General features: G+C 40.8%; 1 protein-coding gene across 1 annotated transcript in view; it reads left to right on the top strand.

The window, feature by feature from the left end:
- The first annotated feature begins 481 nt into the window (after positions 1 to 481).
- The window catches only part of LRIG3 (leucine rich repeats and immunoglobulin like domains 3), a 47724-nt gene continuing 31003 nt past the window's right edge, over positions 482 to 17202 (top strand). The window contains exons 1-3 of the mRNA XM_004773281.3: positions 482 to 869; positions 6525 to 6596; positions 6799 to 6873. Of these exons, the coding sequence (XP_004773338.1) occupies positions 622 to 869; positions 6525 to 6596; positions 6799 to 6873 (395 nt within the window). The 5' untranslated portion in view covers positions 482 to 621. The remainder of the gene's footprint in view (positions 870 to 6524; positions 6597 to 6798; positions 6874 to 17202) is intronic.

Genomic DNA, 17202 nt, shown 5'->3' with positions numbered 1-17202 from the left:
CCTCACGTCCGCCAAAATACCTCCAACTCCGAAAGCTGGCCTAATTTTGTTCAGTTGTTTGCACACTCCCTTTTTCTCTTCAACTCCATCTGATATATGTTTCCCAGGACCTAGTGGAGACTGCTGGCCGCGGAGGCTGGAAAATATAACTCCGAATTTCCTACAATCTCAGCTCCACTTTCTCCCGCGCTCCCGCCCGGGTCTGGAGCCCTGTTGTTGTCACGTGGACTCGGGGCGACGGGGCCGGGCCGGCCAATGGACGCGCGGCTGCGCCGCACACCCCGCCTCCCGACTCCGCCGCGCCGGGACTTTGCGCATTAACGCGGGGAGGAGGCGAAAAAGTTTCTTTGCGGGCGAGAGGGACTTGGGCGCGCCGACGCTGCTCGGACTGCAGCGTCGCCGCAGCTGGCCGTCTGCTCTGGCTTCCCTCTCGCTGCTCCGGGGCATGCAAGGGCCGAGCTGCTGGCGGTAGAAGAAAGGACTTTGTCGGGAGCGCGGGACAAGGGCGCGCGCACGCGGCTTCGAGCGCGGGCGGCCACCGTTCGGCTGCAAGTTGGTGCCGGGCCCCCAGCGCGCGCCGGCTGCGGAGCGCCGGGCAGGGTGAGAGGCCGCAGGAGCGCGATGGGCGCCCTCGAGAAGCTCCGCGCGCCGTCGGTGGCACTGGGACTGCTGCTGGGTGCAGTGCTGGGACGCCTGGGCCCGGTCGAGGGCAGCGGTCGGGGCAGCCCGGGGGCACTGGGGCAGTCTTCCGAGGTCGCCGCCGAGCGCCTGTGTCCCGCTCCTTGCCGGTGCCTCGGGGACCTCATGGACTGCAGCCGCCAGCTGCTGGCGCGCCTTCCCGAGTCTCTTCCGCCCTGGATCGCTCGCCTGTAAGTATTCTTCTTGAGGGCAGAGGGGGACCCGCCTGAGAATCGCGAGGGGCCGGTTCGCTGGGCGCGCGGTTGCCTTTTCTGGGGGAGCTGCTCCTGACCCAGGCCTCAAGCGGCGCTCGGTGGAGATGGAAAAGGAGCCATCGAGGCCTCCGGTTGCCCAGCCCTCGTGCCTAGCGGGCCGCGCGGTGGGCCCTGGGCTTGCCCCACCTGGCCGCAGGTGGGCGAGGGAAAGGAGCCACTGACAACTCCGAGGAGTAGAGTCAAGGTCCTGAGCCCCGAGGCTGCCAAGTGGATTCAAATGCGCGCCCCTGCGTGGGCGGGACAGCAGAGGTGGCAATCTGCGGGTTACTGGAGTTCGCGGTTCTCCCAGAGGGTACGATCCTGTGGCTCAACTACAGTTTCTAACTCTTTCAGGCCCCCTTGCCTGTTCCCAGCCAGTAACTGAATGAGCCCCTTTCATTTCCTTTCATTTGAGAAGCTTCCTCACCAGAGTTCGGTCACTGTCCAAGCTATAGTAGACATCGTCTTGTTCTCGCCCCTGTGCTTAATTTCGCTATAGGAAATTCCATAAAGCTTCAACCAAATTGTAACACATCCTGGTTCCGGTAAGAAGTTGGCGAAACTAATCAGTAGATATGGAAAGAAAGGAACTAGAGTTTTCAGAACGAAGGGCGTGATTTCTGTAGCTTTGCAGCAAACAGTTTAAGAGAGAGGACTGGGCGCTGTTACGCAAGTTTTTGGATGGGAGCTGTGAAGTCTGAAAACCTGAAATCACTGCCAACTGCGTGGAAGAACAAGGAAGAAAATGTAGTTTAGTTGGAAGGGCTGATTCTTTACAAATGTCATCTCCTTATTCTCTCCCAGCACTAGTGTTGTTAAAATTGGCGGACTTGTGTAAAATGTAAGCAATTACAAGTTGTGTTTCTTTAGAAAAAAAAAAAAGTTATCTTGTCTAAAAGAAATAATGTGCAGTCCATCCTTAACCCTCGGTTTTGGGCCTAGCAGAATTGCAATGGACATTCGACATTCTTAAAACAATTCTACTAGACTATCCTAACATCCTAATAGTAGTAAGAAGTTTGGTTCCATAGTTTAAGAAACTGTTTTTAAATCATTGTGCAAATCAGAATCTTTATTTGTGAATTGTGCAATGGTTAGCCATCAAAATCATATTCTTTGTGTTAATAAACCTTAGTTTATTAAAAAAGTGGAATTATAGAGTTTTAGATTTTCTAATCTCTTAACATGGGATGTCTTGTTTAATAGTTTTTTGTTTTTGTTTTTGTTTTATAATTGAAGAAGGAGATAAGGGCTTTAACCTGAAGCAGGAAGACTTTCAATTAGTTGTGGCTAATTCTGTTCAATTGCCTCTTGTGGAGGTCATGCTGCCTTATTCATGAAATGTGAATGGCTCTATTGACAACATATGGAACTGAACTGGAGGTGAACATGTATGAATAATAGAGAGATGAGAAAAAGAAAATGAATAGCTCTTCCTGGGGTGTGTTTAGAAATGCTTGAATGATTCACCAAAGTTAGCTTATATCAGTAGTTTTTCCTTGTCAAGTAATTTACTGGGTCATGCCAGTGTACAATATATATTTTGTGTGTATATTTGGATGTCTTAAAAAAAACTATTAGTCTTGATTAGAAGTTGAGTTAAACCAAAAGGTTTTTGATACCTATTTAAACATTGTCTTAAAAGTAGCTGACCTAATTAAGGATTTTGTTTTGCAGATAATTTGGTGGCACACTAAAAACAAATTACAGTTTATTTGGTTAGCACAATCTTTAATTACATTTCCGCCAGCAGTAAATTGTCTCAATACAAGTCCACATTCCTTAAATATATGTGAAAATAAGTTCCACTTGTACAAATAAGCGCTAGGTCTGTAGTCAGAAGCCCCACTGTGATCACTCATTGGACAGCTCTGTCATTCTTGTACTTGTGTGACTTTTAACCAGCTTTGTAGTTGTCACCAAACCATGTGGTCTACATTCTTTATTGTAAATGTTTCTTTTGTTTGTGCCTAAAGCTCTAGAGATCTCCTCTCTCTGCCTTTGAAAGAGGCAGAAAAACACGTGGAATTGGGCTTTAATTCTCAGTTACTTGGTGTTTGGAACAAGAGGCATAAGATAGCTGTTTCTTAAATTTTACATAATTATATAAGTATTTAGGTAGACTGTTTTAGAGTTCAGAAGTAAACAGAAAAATACATATTGTTTTTTCCCATATCTTAACTTTTTCTCGGGTAATTAAGATAGTAAACCTTTGCCTTAGGACTAATTTATGAAAGCACCATTCAAGGAGACTTTATCTTTTGTATCATTTGTTGAATTTGCAAGTTTAAAAAAATTAATTTCTCTAAAATACGTGTGCATGTATTTTTTCACTTTATTTAGTTGTAACTTACTGCTTTAAGAATCTCACTTGTGAAAAATTAGTTTGAGCTGTAAAATAATATTGTAGTTCTCCTTTCAAATAGTGACTTGTAATACTTTAATGAAAAGTGGCTTTTAAAACAGTAACTATTTGAAGCTTTGCTTAGAGCTGCCTTTAAAGGCAGACTTGAGTGTACATCTAGATTTTGTGCTAACAAAGTGTTCTGAACCTAAAAAGGAGTTGCTGGATGGAATATGTTAGCCAAAAGAGGGAAAAGTTGATCAATTGCCAATGAGAGCTTAATGTATTAAAATCTCACTGGAATTTCAGAATTATTTATCTTATCACGTAGAAATGTTTGCATGAGCTGGACTGAGGCGAAAGTCCGAAAGGTACTTTCTGCTGCTGTGACTTCTTTAGTGTTAGCCTGTTATAAATCGTCTGGTCGGTACCAGAATTGGGGCTGGGGTGGGGGTCATGGTCCTCATGGTTTTCACAGCTGTTTTTCTATATTTTCCAGACTAAAACTTGAACATAGCAGGCTGATTTATGAGTCACTTTGGATCAGTGTCTTAAAACAGCTACAGCCTGGCTTTTTGTTTTTCAGTTTTCCAGATTTCTGCTGAATTAGCAGCTCTGCAGGCCCCAGTGGGATTGATTAAGAAGCTGTGCTGGATTTGCATTTTAAAATTTGACTTGGAAGTCAGATTTCCAAATGCTAAAAGGAAGAAAATGATGGCTGGAACCAAATGTTATAAATCAATTATTTTCATATATATTTATTCGCTTGCTAATGTGCAGGAGGAAAGATATTTTTTTCTACTATGTAGAGTTTGATTTTCCAGCATTTGGCCAGCTGAGTTCTAGGTAAATAACACCTCCCCGCCTTACCACTTATCCCATTTATTAAACTCACTACAGAGTTTTTTGAAAAGGTTTCCTGGGGAAAATGTTCATACATGGAACTCTGAAAATGAAGAATCTTCTTTTCTTACTGAACGTTCTCATGGGTTTAAGAAAATATCGACATTGTACAACTTGTTTTTGTTTTTAATGTGCTCTAGCCATAGAAACAATATAGGGAAGATTTAGGAAAATGTGACATCCTTTAACTAGAAAGTAATCATTTTTGAAACATAAACTGTATTAAACCTAAATTTAGACACATTAAAAGTTTCATGGCTTAGGTATTTAGCAGTAAAAGTCACTTAAGAGGTAATTTTTTTTTTCTCCCACATAATGTGGTTTTAATAGTACACAAAACTCAGGAATGGAAGTGTGTTGCAATAACTAAAATATTTAAGGTTGCCAGCTCCCGCTTCTGGATCAGAAATGAGTGGTCTCCAGCATGTGCACACTTCTCGGAAGGCAGTTTCTCATTTTTAAAGTCTTTTGTTGGAGAACTCGTTCCATTACTGGTTGGGGGGGGGAGTTAAACACCCTCTTTTCTCATAGGATTGCCTTAAAAAATAATCCTTAAAAGGAAGTGAAGTGTGGTTTTCGTTTTTTTTCTAATTAAAAAGAAAACCATCTGTAATAAATGTAAATGCCAGATCGGTTCCCCTTTTCCCTTTACACATTGAAACAATAGGGGATGCAGTTTTTCTGCTGGTTCAGTGTTCTTCGTTAAGTGGATCCAAATGAGACTTTCTGTTGATTCAGGCTACCTCCCAGGTGAAGGACTCTTTCTGCTGGTTGTTTTTGAAACCCTGTGGGAAATCTGTGACTGTCTGTGGTGCTAAAAGCACACAGGTTTTGTTTGAATCCTAACATGAGTTGTTGGGCTCACGGGTTCCTTGATGAACTCCAGACGGACGTGAGCTGGGCTGGGAGGGAAAGTGTCTGGCTCCAGCGTGGTGAGCATGCACCGCAGTGGTTGTAATTGCAGGATTTTTATAGTTTAAAGACTGTGCCAGATTTTTTTTTTTTCATGTTATAACTCTACCAGAACAAATCTACTCATGTCTGTTACTGTCTGGTAGGTCTTTAGGCAAACATGTTTCAAATAAAACCTTTGCAGATTTTTTTTTTTTTTTTTTAGGTGAAATAGAGAAATCCAGGTTTAGTCCCAAAACAAACATGAAAAGACTAAAAGGATCCTTGATTTCTTATTGTTCACTTGGTAGACTGGACAAAGTTTGACGGTATTTCTCTGGGTGTGATGTTTCTGCCTTTTGTTTTGGGTTCATGCTTTGCATCAGTACAGTTTGGTTCTCTAAAACGCTGGTTGGTTAAAAGTAAACACTGAAAGAATTCATTTGGTAAGGGTTGGTAAACCTCTTTGGAGAGGTTTCAGCCATACAGTTTGTAAGTCTGGTTTTCAGTAGCTGTTCCAGCCTTTCACTTTCAATTCACCACACAACAGGCACACACTCAGTGTGTCAACACATAAAAGAATGTAAGTGAACATTTACTGGGCTTTCTTTAACATTGTGAAGTCTTAAATGCCAAGATGGCCTAGTCTAGGAGTATTGTATATGTAGGAGTTCTGTTTTATTTTTCTAAAAATAACGATGTCTTATGGAAATTGTTAGTAAGTCCGATGAAGTCTCTAAGAAGCAGATTTATTTAATGATTGCAAAGAAATCTGATCGTGGGTTCCTATATAGCCTGCGTTGTACGTGGTTTATGTGGCTTAAATTATACATTATATTATCAGTTACTGAGATGTGGGGAATTCAGGAAAGTAGAGTTGTTGTTTTCGACTCTCTTGACACACATACACACAATGATACCTTCAGTAATTTGGTACCTAAACCCAGAGAAACAAATAGGTGTGAAAAGTAATTTCTATTTTGTTTGCCTCTAATAAGAGCACTGATGCTTAATTTTATGATAATAGTAAAAAGGTTTCTTTAGAGGTTTGAGTTTCAACAGCCTGCCTAATGAGCCACTTTTCATAGGCCATGACTTCATCATATCATGTTGGAGGTGCAGAGATGGTAGGGGAGGGGGAGGGTGAAGCAAAACAACCAGTTCACAAAAGACCTGTTCACCCTTTGCCAAAAAAACATCTCCTAAAACTCTGTGGGCTTGAAGGACTTGAGCCTACCAGCCTCCTAAACTAATTTTGTCCTCAGAATTTGTATTTGTGAGTTTGGCAATGTGGTTGTCATCTAGTTTGGGGATAGGATGAACCAGATCTTTCTTAAATTGTCACTAGTGTCGATAGAGGTATTCCATAAATCCATTCTATCTTGTACATCATTAAACACCACTAGTGATTTTTGGAAACCACTTACAACTTGACTTTTTTTTTTTTCTTGTAGGGACTTGAGTCACAACAGATTGTCTTTCATCAAGGCAAATTCCACAAGCCACCTTCAAAACCTTCGAGAAGTGTGAGTCTTCCTTTCTATTTGAGATTTGAATGAAATATGCTATTTAACCATAAAGAACGTTTGGATTGCAATTAATTAAAGATTTTTTAACTTGGGAGGTATTTTTAAATAATTTTATGAAGTTTTCACCTCTGTGATTTACAGATAATCTAATCAGCTTTTCTTTTTTTTCTGTTTTTTTGTTTCGTTTGGGCACTTAAAGGAAACTGAACAACAATGAATTGGAGACCATTCCGAATCTAGGACCAGTCTCAGCCAATATTACACTTCTGTCCTTGTAAGTGAATGTTAATAGGATTTTGCATGTATGTTTGCAAGGACCGTGGGTAGCAGTTCCACAGTTCCATATGGGCTTATGAACAAAGTATGAATACTTCCTTCTGTAGATAATGGAGAAGGTTTTTTAAAAAATTGGTTGGCTTGTTTTCCAGCCTTTTTTTTTTCCTAAATTTTAAGTACCATTTTAACAACACACTTTCCTTGTTGCTATCACTGCTGAACTGGTATCCCAGATTCAGAGAAGCTGCCTTTACCTCATAGAGACATGGGTTTGATTATGTCCTGCAGACTAGGACTAATTCTGGTCATTACTCAGTGGCCAGCATGGGATCTGTGGATTAAGTATTATACAGTTGCTACTGGAGGGTGATCGGAATTGTTTTGTGAGAGGAAGTGGGAGTTGGTAATAAGGCACTGGAGTATTTTCTTTAAAGTGTGGTACCTGTAGTAGAAATCGAGATTCAGAAACATCAACTCAAAATATCAACTTTATACAGTTAAAATTAAGTATGTGATTGAAATTATAAATACCATTGCATGTTGTTTTGCAAAGATGAGTTTTCACATTAAAATTGTGCTAAATTTTCTGTATTTTTAAGACCTAACATGTTTATAGTCACACATTGGAGATGTTTTAGAATAATTTTGACTTTTGGCACTTAGGGGCAGCATTTAGAATGTGCAGTATTTATTTCTAAACTTTAAGTAGCTTGCCACCTTAATCTTGAATAATTTAAAAATATACCTAAGCCACCGAGGTTAAAATATTTTCCTTCCTTAAACCAGTTAAAAGCCCACCATTGTTGGTTGCTTCTGAGAAAGGTGTCGCGAGGGTTAAAATTATACAGTAAATTTCAGGAAAGCTGTTCAATTAATTAAAGTGATCACTACCCAATTGCTTACATCTGGTGATTTATAGAGGTTGGTTTTTACTGAGGGCCCAGGTCACCTAAGTCACGGGTGCAGCCGCTGTGTCTGCTTCCCTCTGTTTGAATAAGAACTAAGTGACATTTGATACTGATGTGGTTTTTCCAAAGATCAGAAACAGAAAGGAATGAAAAAAAAAAAAAAAGGAGTCGGTATTTGACAAATAAACACTAAATTTCAAAAACATTTTTATGCTAGCATTAATACCTGTTTTCTTTGTCTTTCGCATTTGCTTAAGAACTTAGAGTCCAAATGGAATACTGGTTTTAGTATCTTAAACAGCTTTAGCTATTCTCATTTGACCAATGGGGTCTTTCTAACTCCCAGGGAATGCTGCTTCCCCCTGCTGTTCTTACTCTGTGTCTTGGCAGATTCTGTCAGCATGTTCAAGAGAGTCTTGAGTTGAGAGTCATTGCATGCTTCATGGCTGAGAGGGTCCACAGTGGAGTTTTGGATTTTTGGGTGGGGTGGAGAAAACAGTCTTCCCTTTGCCTTGGTGTAGAGTTGAAATCCCAAGAACCTGTAAGGAAATCAGAAACTTCTACTGGGAATAAATAACCAGTGATTTTATACTTCCAAGCTTTCATTTATAATTAGAAAACCGAAATGCAGTCTGGAAAGATGGAAACCTTGCAAAATTTGAACTGTTTTCCCTGTTTTCATTTGTTTTATTTTAGTGAGTGCTGAGTAATCTTTACTGACCTTGAATAATCTCACTTTTCTTTCTCCTTAATTTGTTGCATTGCATCTGACCAGGGATTATTTTGTTCATTTTATGTAATGGCAAATACTAATTACCGAGATTATGTAGTATCTGCAGAGGGTTATTTATGTGATGAGACTGCTAATTCAATGTGGGTTGTGAAAAATTGTCTTCATACCTATGAAATAGTTGAAAATGTATTTCTCTGGCTCTTCTACAATGGTTTTCTCCTGTAGGTGTCTTTGGGTGTTGCATATACCATCATTGTTCCTAAAGCACCATTAATTTCTGTCTTGTGTTACATAGGATAGAGCATTTTCTTTTATATAGAAACACATGAACATCAGAGCTAAAAATTGGTACTGAAATTTCAAAAGAAATAGTTCAACTATATACCATGGCTTAGGTTAGAAAATTTCCATGGCACCATGGTTAAATACCATGTCATTCCAAGCAGCTCACAGAGCTGTTTGACTTTTATTTGATCAAGGGTTTTGTTTTGTTTTGTTTTGCTTTGTTTTTTAACATTTTGTGGAGAGAAGCAGATTTTGGGGGTCATTTGCACAAGTTAAATCCTTTGAAAATATGTTAAAGGAAAGGAGAAATCAGTTGGAATCTTGAGCAGAAGATTTAATGTTGGTGCTCCATGCTGTTGCTGCGATGAGCAGTGGGGGGACCCTTCCCAGCTGGATGCAGGGATGTTTACCTGGTGAGAACTGTCCTCCTTGCTCATCTTTAGCAGTAAATGGCACCCCATGTCCAGAGATGAACATCTGACCATATTCAGACCACTTCTGATAATGTCAGTGAAGCCTGGAGAAGTACCAGGGTCTTGGGGTGCCAGGTGGATGAGCATTAAACTCCCCCATTAACAGAGCTCATCTCTCCCCTTTTTGGGGATCTGTGAGAATGCAAAAGACCTAAATAGATTTGCTTTCCTTTGAATCCCACCTAGCATGATCTCAGAAGTCAAGCCCCTGCTAAGGGCAGGACATGGTTTGTGGGTTTTATTTTGCTTTGTTGTTCCTTTTTTCCTCTGTCTTGCAGCCTTGCCAGCCAGGATGCTATATTTTAAGGGAAGAAATGCATAAAGTTTGGAATGAACATATAGTAAAACTATTACCCTGGCATAAGTAAGTTGATTTTTCCGGACATGGTAGTTTCTGTGTCCTGTGAAGCAGCATGAGCCACTCAAGCATGGGACATTTTTGAAAACTGTGACTTGAGTTAGGACAGGTTTGAATCCATGAGCCCTATAACATTATTGTTGAACAAAAGAGTTCTCATTGGTCATTAAATAAAGCTGGTTAGGTCTTAGTCTGGACACTGATGGTTTCTATATAGCACCCAACATGTAAGTACTTATCTATATGTTAGAATTGAAAAGCTTTAGGTCCCTGAATGTCAAAGGAGTACCCCGATTACTTGTCAAAAGATGTAGATTTCCTGACCCTATCCCTAGAGATTCTGAATTAATGAGATGGGGTGGGGCCCAGGAATGTCCATTTTAACACATCTACTTTACCACATCTGATTAGATATTGCATAAATATTTCTGGAGCTACTGATAAACCCCAGTTTGTTATAATCAAATAAGCCTTTTCTCATTATTTCTCATCTCAAAGGTAGAGCATTTCTCCCATATCCACCATGGTCTTCATAGTCTCTAATTTTTCTGAAAATGGCAATGTCATCCTTCCAGAGTGATTATTGTAACTATTGATCACTTTGCTGATAGGACCACAAAATGTGAGTTCTACCGATGGACAGCCAATGAAGAGATTTAAAACAGAGTAAGGTGATCAGTTTTGCTATTTGACAGTGTCACTCTGGCTTTAGTGTGGAAGATGTCCTAGTGGTGGCTGAGGGTGGTATGGAAAGGGCAGATCCCCGTGGGGTCGGAGGGAGGAACCACCGCAGGCCTGAGAGTGATGACAGCATTGTGTCACTGCAGCAGAACAGCCGGTAAAGCAAAGCTCAAGTTGGATGGAATTATTTGCCGCCTCTTCCCTTTGCTAGGTTTGAGATCTTAGTCAAGTTACTATTTATGTTTCCTTATCTCCAAAATGAGAATTATAACAATGCCCACCTTATAGGGTTGTTGTGAGGATTTGGAAAAATAATGCCGATAAAACCATTGGACAGATGCTGAGTGCTCAGTGACTATGAGCTGTGATCATGATGATGACAGTCATGCACTTGAGTGAAATTCACTGAATAAATGAGCAGGGCATTTTAAGGGCTGGGGACACAGCAGTGAACACACCAGACAACTTGCTCCTGTGAAGTTTCTATTCTAGTGAGGAGTAAAAGAAAATGAGTAACAATTCTTTTTTAAAAAAAAGATCACTTCAGTTCCTTGGTACATGCTGTCAAGGAAAAGGGAGGAGGACCAGAAGAGCCCTTTAATGGGGCTGGGAAAGGCTTCTGAGTATTTACCAAATCCTTCTATGTGCTTGGGTACTGGTCTAAGGTGAAGGTTCAGCAGTGAACAGACAGATGAAATCCCTGCCCTCACAGAGCTGCCTTCTCATGGAAGGAGAAGGACAAAAAGTCAAGTAAAAGATGTGGTCAGAAGGTGGTGATTGGTAGGGAGGAAAAAGCAGCGAGGAGGCAGAGGAGTGTGTGTGGCAGAATAGGGGTTACAGTTTTAAAGGGGGTTGCAGGGAGGGGCTTGCTACGAAGGTGACACTTGAATCGGGGAAGGGGGAGGTAAGTGTTGTGTGCAGCCATCTCCTTAAGCCTCCCCTACCCTCTCCAGGTCCATCTTGCCTCTTATATCCAACTCTTACATGGCAATGAACGAGTTTATTTCTGTTTTTCCCCCATGCTATATACTTTGGGGCTTGTGGCTGACTCTCATTTTCCCCAGCACTAAGTGCAGGTGTATGGTGTATAGCTGGTGCTAGGTATAACAATTAAGGAATATTTATGGAAAGCCACATGCACTTAACATTATCCAGGCAGGTGTATTCGTCTATGCTACTGGCTAAAAATTTACAGTGGAAACAAAGCATACCTATGTTTTACTTAACTTCTGTTCAGCTCTGCATGCATGGTAAATAATAGTAATCAATTGTAACAACAGCAACAATAATAAGTAAAAGAAAGAAGTGGTTTAAGTAGGGAAGGGATTCGGCTCACCACTCTCACCAGTGAACACGTGCCCTATAGTGCGTTTGAGATGGAAGTGTGTGGGAAATAAAAGGCCCCTTTTGTATTTGCCTTTTTCAGTTTCAGTATCTCAATACACCAGGGATGACTTTTGTCTTCAGAGATACAGATTTTTCATAGACCCTGTGTCCAGCACACATGTGAACTACTTTATTGGGTCCTAAACTAAAAATTCAAAACGAAAAATAATAACAAAATAAAAAATCGATCTGTTCCAATACTGAAGAAAAAACTGGCCCTCTAGGACTCAGAGAGGGAGAGGGAAGGAGAATAGGTTCCCATAAGAACACTTTGCTGGTGTTATAAGGGATCTTCCAGGGTGTGTTAGTGATAGATGTTTTCCCTCATGCATTTCAGGGTAGAACTCAGGTCTCACTGAACTATCAGTCCCCTAAGATGCCCAGGCCAGAATTTGGCCCAGAGGAGGTTCTCCTTCAATATCTGAGTGGACGAGAGGAAGGCCCAAGCTGGAAACGGGGCACACGTGTTGTTATCTTGTCTGTCACTAGTGTCTTGTCTGACCTCAGGCAGACTTAATTACCTCTGCTTTATCTGTAAGAGCAGTGGGAGATGTCTGCACCTCTATCTCAGGTAGTTCCAGTACAGAATCGAATGGCTTAAAGCACAGGTGAGGACTCTGAAAAGTGTGAGCCACAACAGTTGGATCTGAGAAGGACAGCAGGAGTTAGAAACCTTATCCTGGCAGCAGCCGGTGAGGGAGAAAGAAAGAACTTTGCATCTGGACTGGGTTATCTGGAAAACTTTTGCTCTCTTCAAGTAGTTCAAAGAGCTGGTAAACACTCAGTTATAATAATAATGGAGCAACATTTCTAGCCCAAGGGCTTGTGCGTCTATAAGGAAGATTTTGAGCTGTTCTGGGTGCCCAGCAACACCACCTACTATGTGTTAAGTACTGGGGAACAAAGGAAAAGAGAACTTGGCCTCTGCCCTCAGGAGGCTTTGAATAATGAACAAAGGGAAGATCGACAATACAGACATGCTCCCCATAGGATGATGCCCTGGATGATGGGGAGATGCCCAGCTGGGTCAGTGCAGAAGAGCGCTGCAGCTTCCGTGTGTGCGGAGGGCAAGGGTGTGTGAGGTCTAGAGAAGGAAAGACACGCGATGCATTGGTTAGCAACACACTTAGCTGTTTTAAAGGTTTGGGGGACCGAGTGACGTATTTCCTAGGCAGAGGAATGAAATGACTACATTTCACTGATGCACAGAATCATCTTCTCTCCTTGTTTTCAGGTAGTCATTAAACCATGTTCATTTTCAAAATCAAAGGCCATGAAGATAAATAATGTGCTTTTTTTAAAAAATCATAAACAGTTATGACTTGCCAATTACATGCTATCCAGCCATCCTTAAAACTATCCCAACTCTGAGCCTTGCTCTATGTTAGGGCCATCCATATCTTTCTTTGTCCCCACAAAAGGAAACTGACCATAGGGCAGGTGTCATGTATGATATATGTATGATGTATGTATTATATATATATGTATGATGTATGTATGAATGAAAAGGGTGGGTGGGGCTGGGCGAGTGATCAGAAATCAGATCTGCAGTATTCTCTTATTGATGTATTGACCCCAGCACCATATTAGGTGGAAACTTCATCCATAAGCACGCATTTTTCATTGAACATTTCAAAAATCAGCCTAATAAAAAAACCGGGAGACAGTGATTTGAGAGACTATTGCTTGGTTATATCATACCGAGTTTATTTAAATAATTCATCAGACTTACTTTGATTTTTTAAAAACATATTGATATTTTAATAGTTCACAGCTCAGAGACACAGCTTCATACAGGGAAGGCAAAGTGTTATGTTTTCAAGTGATGATGTAGATAAGTAATTTTGTAACTATGTGGTAAAGTTCAAATAGTTGTTTGTTTGTTTTTAAACCAAACCTATGTAAGTCAGCTTTTGAAAGGAGGTTGCCATTGCATCATATTAATTAGGGAAGTGGGGAGAAGCTTTGGTCAGCATTAGAATTTAAGCTTCTGGGGAATCAGGGAGCTTTGTTCTGATTAAGATGGTAAATCCCATCTTCAGCCATTTGTGGGTATAGATGAGCCCATCGAATTTGAGCCCCTTAACTGAAAAGTTCATCCCCCAAATGTATGCCCCACTGATATGGACACTGATGTGTCTTTGTATTTAAAGGACATTGCATCAGAGGGCTGTAGCCTTCACCAGGATAAACAAACCAGACGTTATGGTGTTTAATGGGAATTAGCTCATAAAGCTCAAGTCCTACAAAATAAATACATAAGCATCGTAATACGATGTTATATTCTTTTATTGGATTTTAAAGTGTTGGTACATGATTTGCACGTAAGAGTTTACTGTACACAGAGATGTATTCTCTACCCTCTGTTTATCTGCACAATTACTCATAAACCAGTCCCCACAATACAAGTTTGCTGGGTGTTTGAACTCTCAATCTAGATTTGAAACATAAATTTGTAATCCTGCTGTGGTGCTTTCAACCGTTGAGGAATTTCCCATAGCTCTTAGGTCAAGAGTAGAATCCATCCCAAGACCTCCAATGGTCTGGATGATCTGAGTCCTCTTTTCCAGTGGGTTTCCTCTAGGCCCCTTTCTTCCTTCTAGCAGTGTGCAAGCTTGTTCTGTGTCAGGCCCCGTTACAGACTTTTCTCTCGGCCTACAGTACTCACTCTTGCCCAGCACTGTTTTCCTATCACCCTCCCTTAGAGTCCACATTATTATCATACACATGGTGACATTTGTATCAGTTGTGTATCTGAGATTCTTTCATGTCCCTTTCCCCCACCAGAATGAAATTTCCTAAAAGCTGAGAGCGTGTGTGTTTTCATCCCCGTGTGTTTTCATAACCCTAGCATGTAGCCCCATGTCTGGCACCTGGGAGGTATGCATGGTTATTGAATGAATGACTCAATGAAGAGCCCAGACCCAGTTAATATTATATATAGTTAATTGTAGAAAAAACTATTCAGTTAACCTTTCTGTGTGTGCCCCTCCATATACACTTAAAAATCATTTTCAGGACTAAAACTTGCTTTTTCCAAGGTAACAACATTCTTAGATTTGACATCATGAACCAGTGGACGACTTTGGTCAGTGGCTGTTCTGGGAGCCCGTAAAATGGTTTTGAACTTGACCTTCCAGCATAGCTTGCCAGAAATTCTCCTGTATGACCAGCATCTATCCTGAACCTGCACCATTTTCTCATCTCTCCCTTCAATGTCATGCTAGCCATTTTGACTGCTGCTTTGAAGTATCAGGTGCAGCTTCTGCCAGAGACGTTTCTGTGCTGAGCCAAACTTGTGCTGCCAAGACAGACAAAACAGTAACGTTACAGCCAGTTGCTTTTTCATGATAGGGGTGGCAGGAGTCAACATGTCTCTCTCCCAGCCTAGTTCCTTTGCCTCCTTCTCGTCCTCATTTTAGTATCTCTGCCATCTTCCACAGATGAGAGGCTTGAGGCTCTAGTTGGGTAGAGAGACCAAAACAATGAAACAGGCTGCTAACCAGTACCTCCACTTTTTTCCTTGGCTGAAAGTCACTTAAGTGCTAAATTCAAAACATGAAAGGAAAGGCAATTATAAGTATAAGCACTTCCTTTCTAAAATCACTTGCCTAACAGTCTCCCTTCCTCCCTGTGAGCTTTAGCTGGCAGATAGAGCAGTCTCTAGAACGAGGATGAAGGCAAAATGAAATATCGAGGTAATATTCATGCTGCAAGTACCCTACAGCACAGGATGAACATGGTGTGCATTCTTGGACTGTCAGTTTTACTGTGCATGAGCAATTTTAAAACAAACATTGGAATAGAATCAAAATGAGCATTTATTTTTTAGGAAAAAAAAATAAGATGCTTTTTGAAGTTAATCACTAATTGCCGTGTAATCCTGCACAAGATACTGGCCTAGGAATAGAGGCAGTGCTTTTTAAAGATGAATGGATGTTTACAAAATCAGGAAATGTAGTCAGTTGTATAAATCCCTCTTTCTCTTGTTCTTCTCCTCCTGTCTTTTTTGCTTTCACTTTCTCACCATCATCCTCATTTATGTGTCGACTAAAGGACGAGAGGAATTAGCAATGGTTTAGTAGATTGTATAACTGATCAAAACCACTTTTTTTGTTGGTTCTGTGTATCTGCTTGCAATCCTGGTAACTTAGAATGGGAAGAGACATCTCTCCCGATGGAGAGATTTCTGGAAAGAAGACTTTTCCAGCCTCCCTTTGAGCCTTTTCAGGGACAAAAGCTTACTTCTTGGTGACACACTGTTCCATTGTGAATAGTCCTAATAACCGGGACTTTTTGTTAAGCTGTACTCTTCCCTTACCTTAACCTATTGTGTCAGTTCTGTGTATTGGAAAGAATAACTTTGTTATATTTTCTGCAATTTAATACCTATAAGTCTTAAAATTCAAGGTTTTCTTAAAGTCTTCTCTTTTTCCTGGCTCAAATCCCAATTACCCTTTCCTGTGTGATAGACATCCAGACCAGAGCTTTGCAGTGTCACTTTCAGCGGTGATGGAGATGTTCTATATCTGTGCTGTTTGCTGTGGTAGTTACTAGACACATGGATATTGAACACTTGAAATGGGGCTAGTGTACTGAAGAATTCCATTTTTAATTTTATTTCATTTAAATTTAAGTAGCTACACATGCACAATGCAGGTCTAGACTCTTAAAGTCCTCCCATATACACTTCATCTGGCGTGACAGTGTAAATATGGCACCCAAACAAGATAAGCTAAGCTAAATAAGTCTGTCAGAGAAAGACAAATACCATATGATTTCACTCATATGGGGAATTTAAGAGACAAAAACAGATGAATGGGGCAAGAGAAGGAAAAATAAAATTAGATAAAATACAGAGAGGCAAACCATAAAGGACTCTCAGTGATAAAGAATAAACTGAGGGCTGATGGACAGGAGGAGGTGGAGGGATGGGGTGACTGGGTGATGGGCATTAAGAAGGGCAGTTGATGCAATGAGGAGTGGGTGTTACTTGCATCTGATGCGTCCCTGAATTCTGCCCCTGAAACTAATAATACATTATCTGTTAACTATATTGAATTTAAAGTAAAAAAAAAATATATGGATATAAATGAAGCTTCAAATTATGTTAGCCTTTAAGGACCATGTTGTATTATTGGCTCCTATCCAGCTGTGGTCAGCCAAGCTCCCCAGTCTACTGTCATTTCATAGGAATTGCTTTCACATAGGCCTTTTTAAAATGATTGATTAAAAATCCCAAACACTGCCTTATCCCAGCTTATTTCTCTGCTTGCTTCTAGACCATCATGTGAGTACGTTGAAAGGTTTGGGATGCTGATTCATCTAATAGATGCACTATACGTGTAGTTCTGTGACATTTGTACTTGATTATTCCCACCACTGTCCTTGCTCGGACAGATGTTGACCCCACAAGGGCCACAGTCTGACCCAGTCACAGCCACTAGCAGCTTCCTTTTTTTTTTTTTTTTTTTTATTTTAATTCCAGCATAGTTAATAGTGT

Source organism: Mustela putorius, unplaced genomic scaffold (assembly GCF_011764305.1).
Source record: "Mustela putorius furo isolate JIRA1106 unplaced genomic scaffold, ASM1176430v1.1 tig00003988_pilon_pilon_pilon, whole genome shotgun sequence".
Classification (NCBI taxonomy): domain Eukaryota; kingdom Metazoa; phylum Chordata; class Mammalia; order Carnivora; family Mustelidae; genus Mustela; species Mustela putorius.
This window is presented reverse-complemented; position numbering and strand designations above follow the sequence as displayed.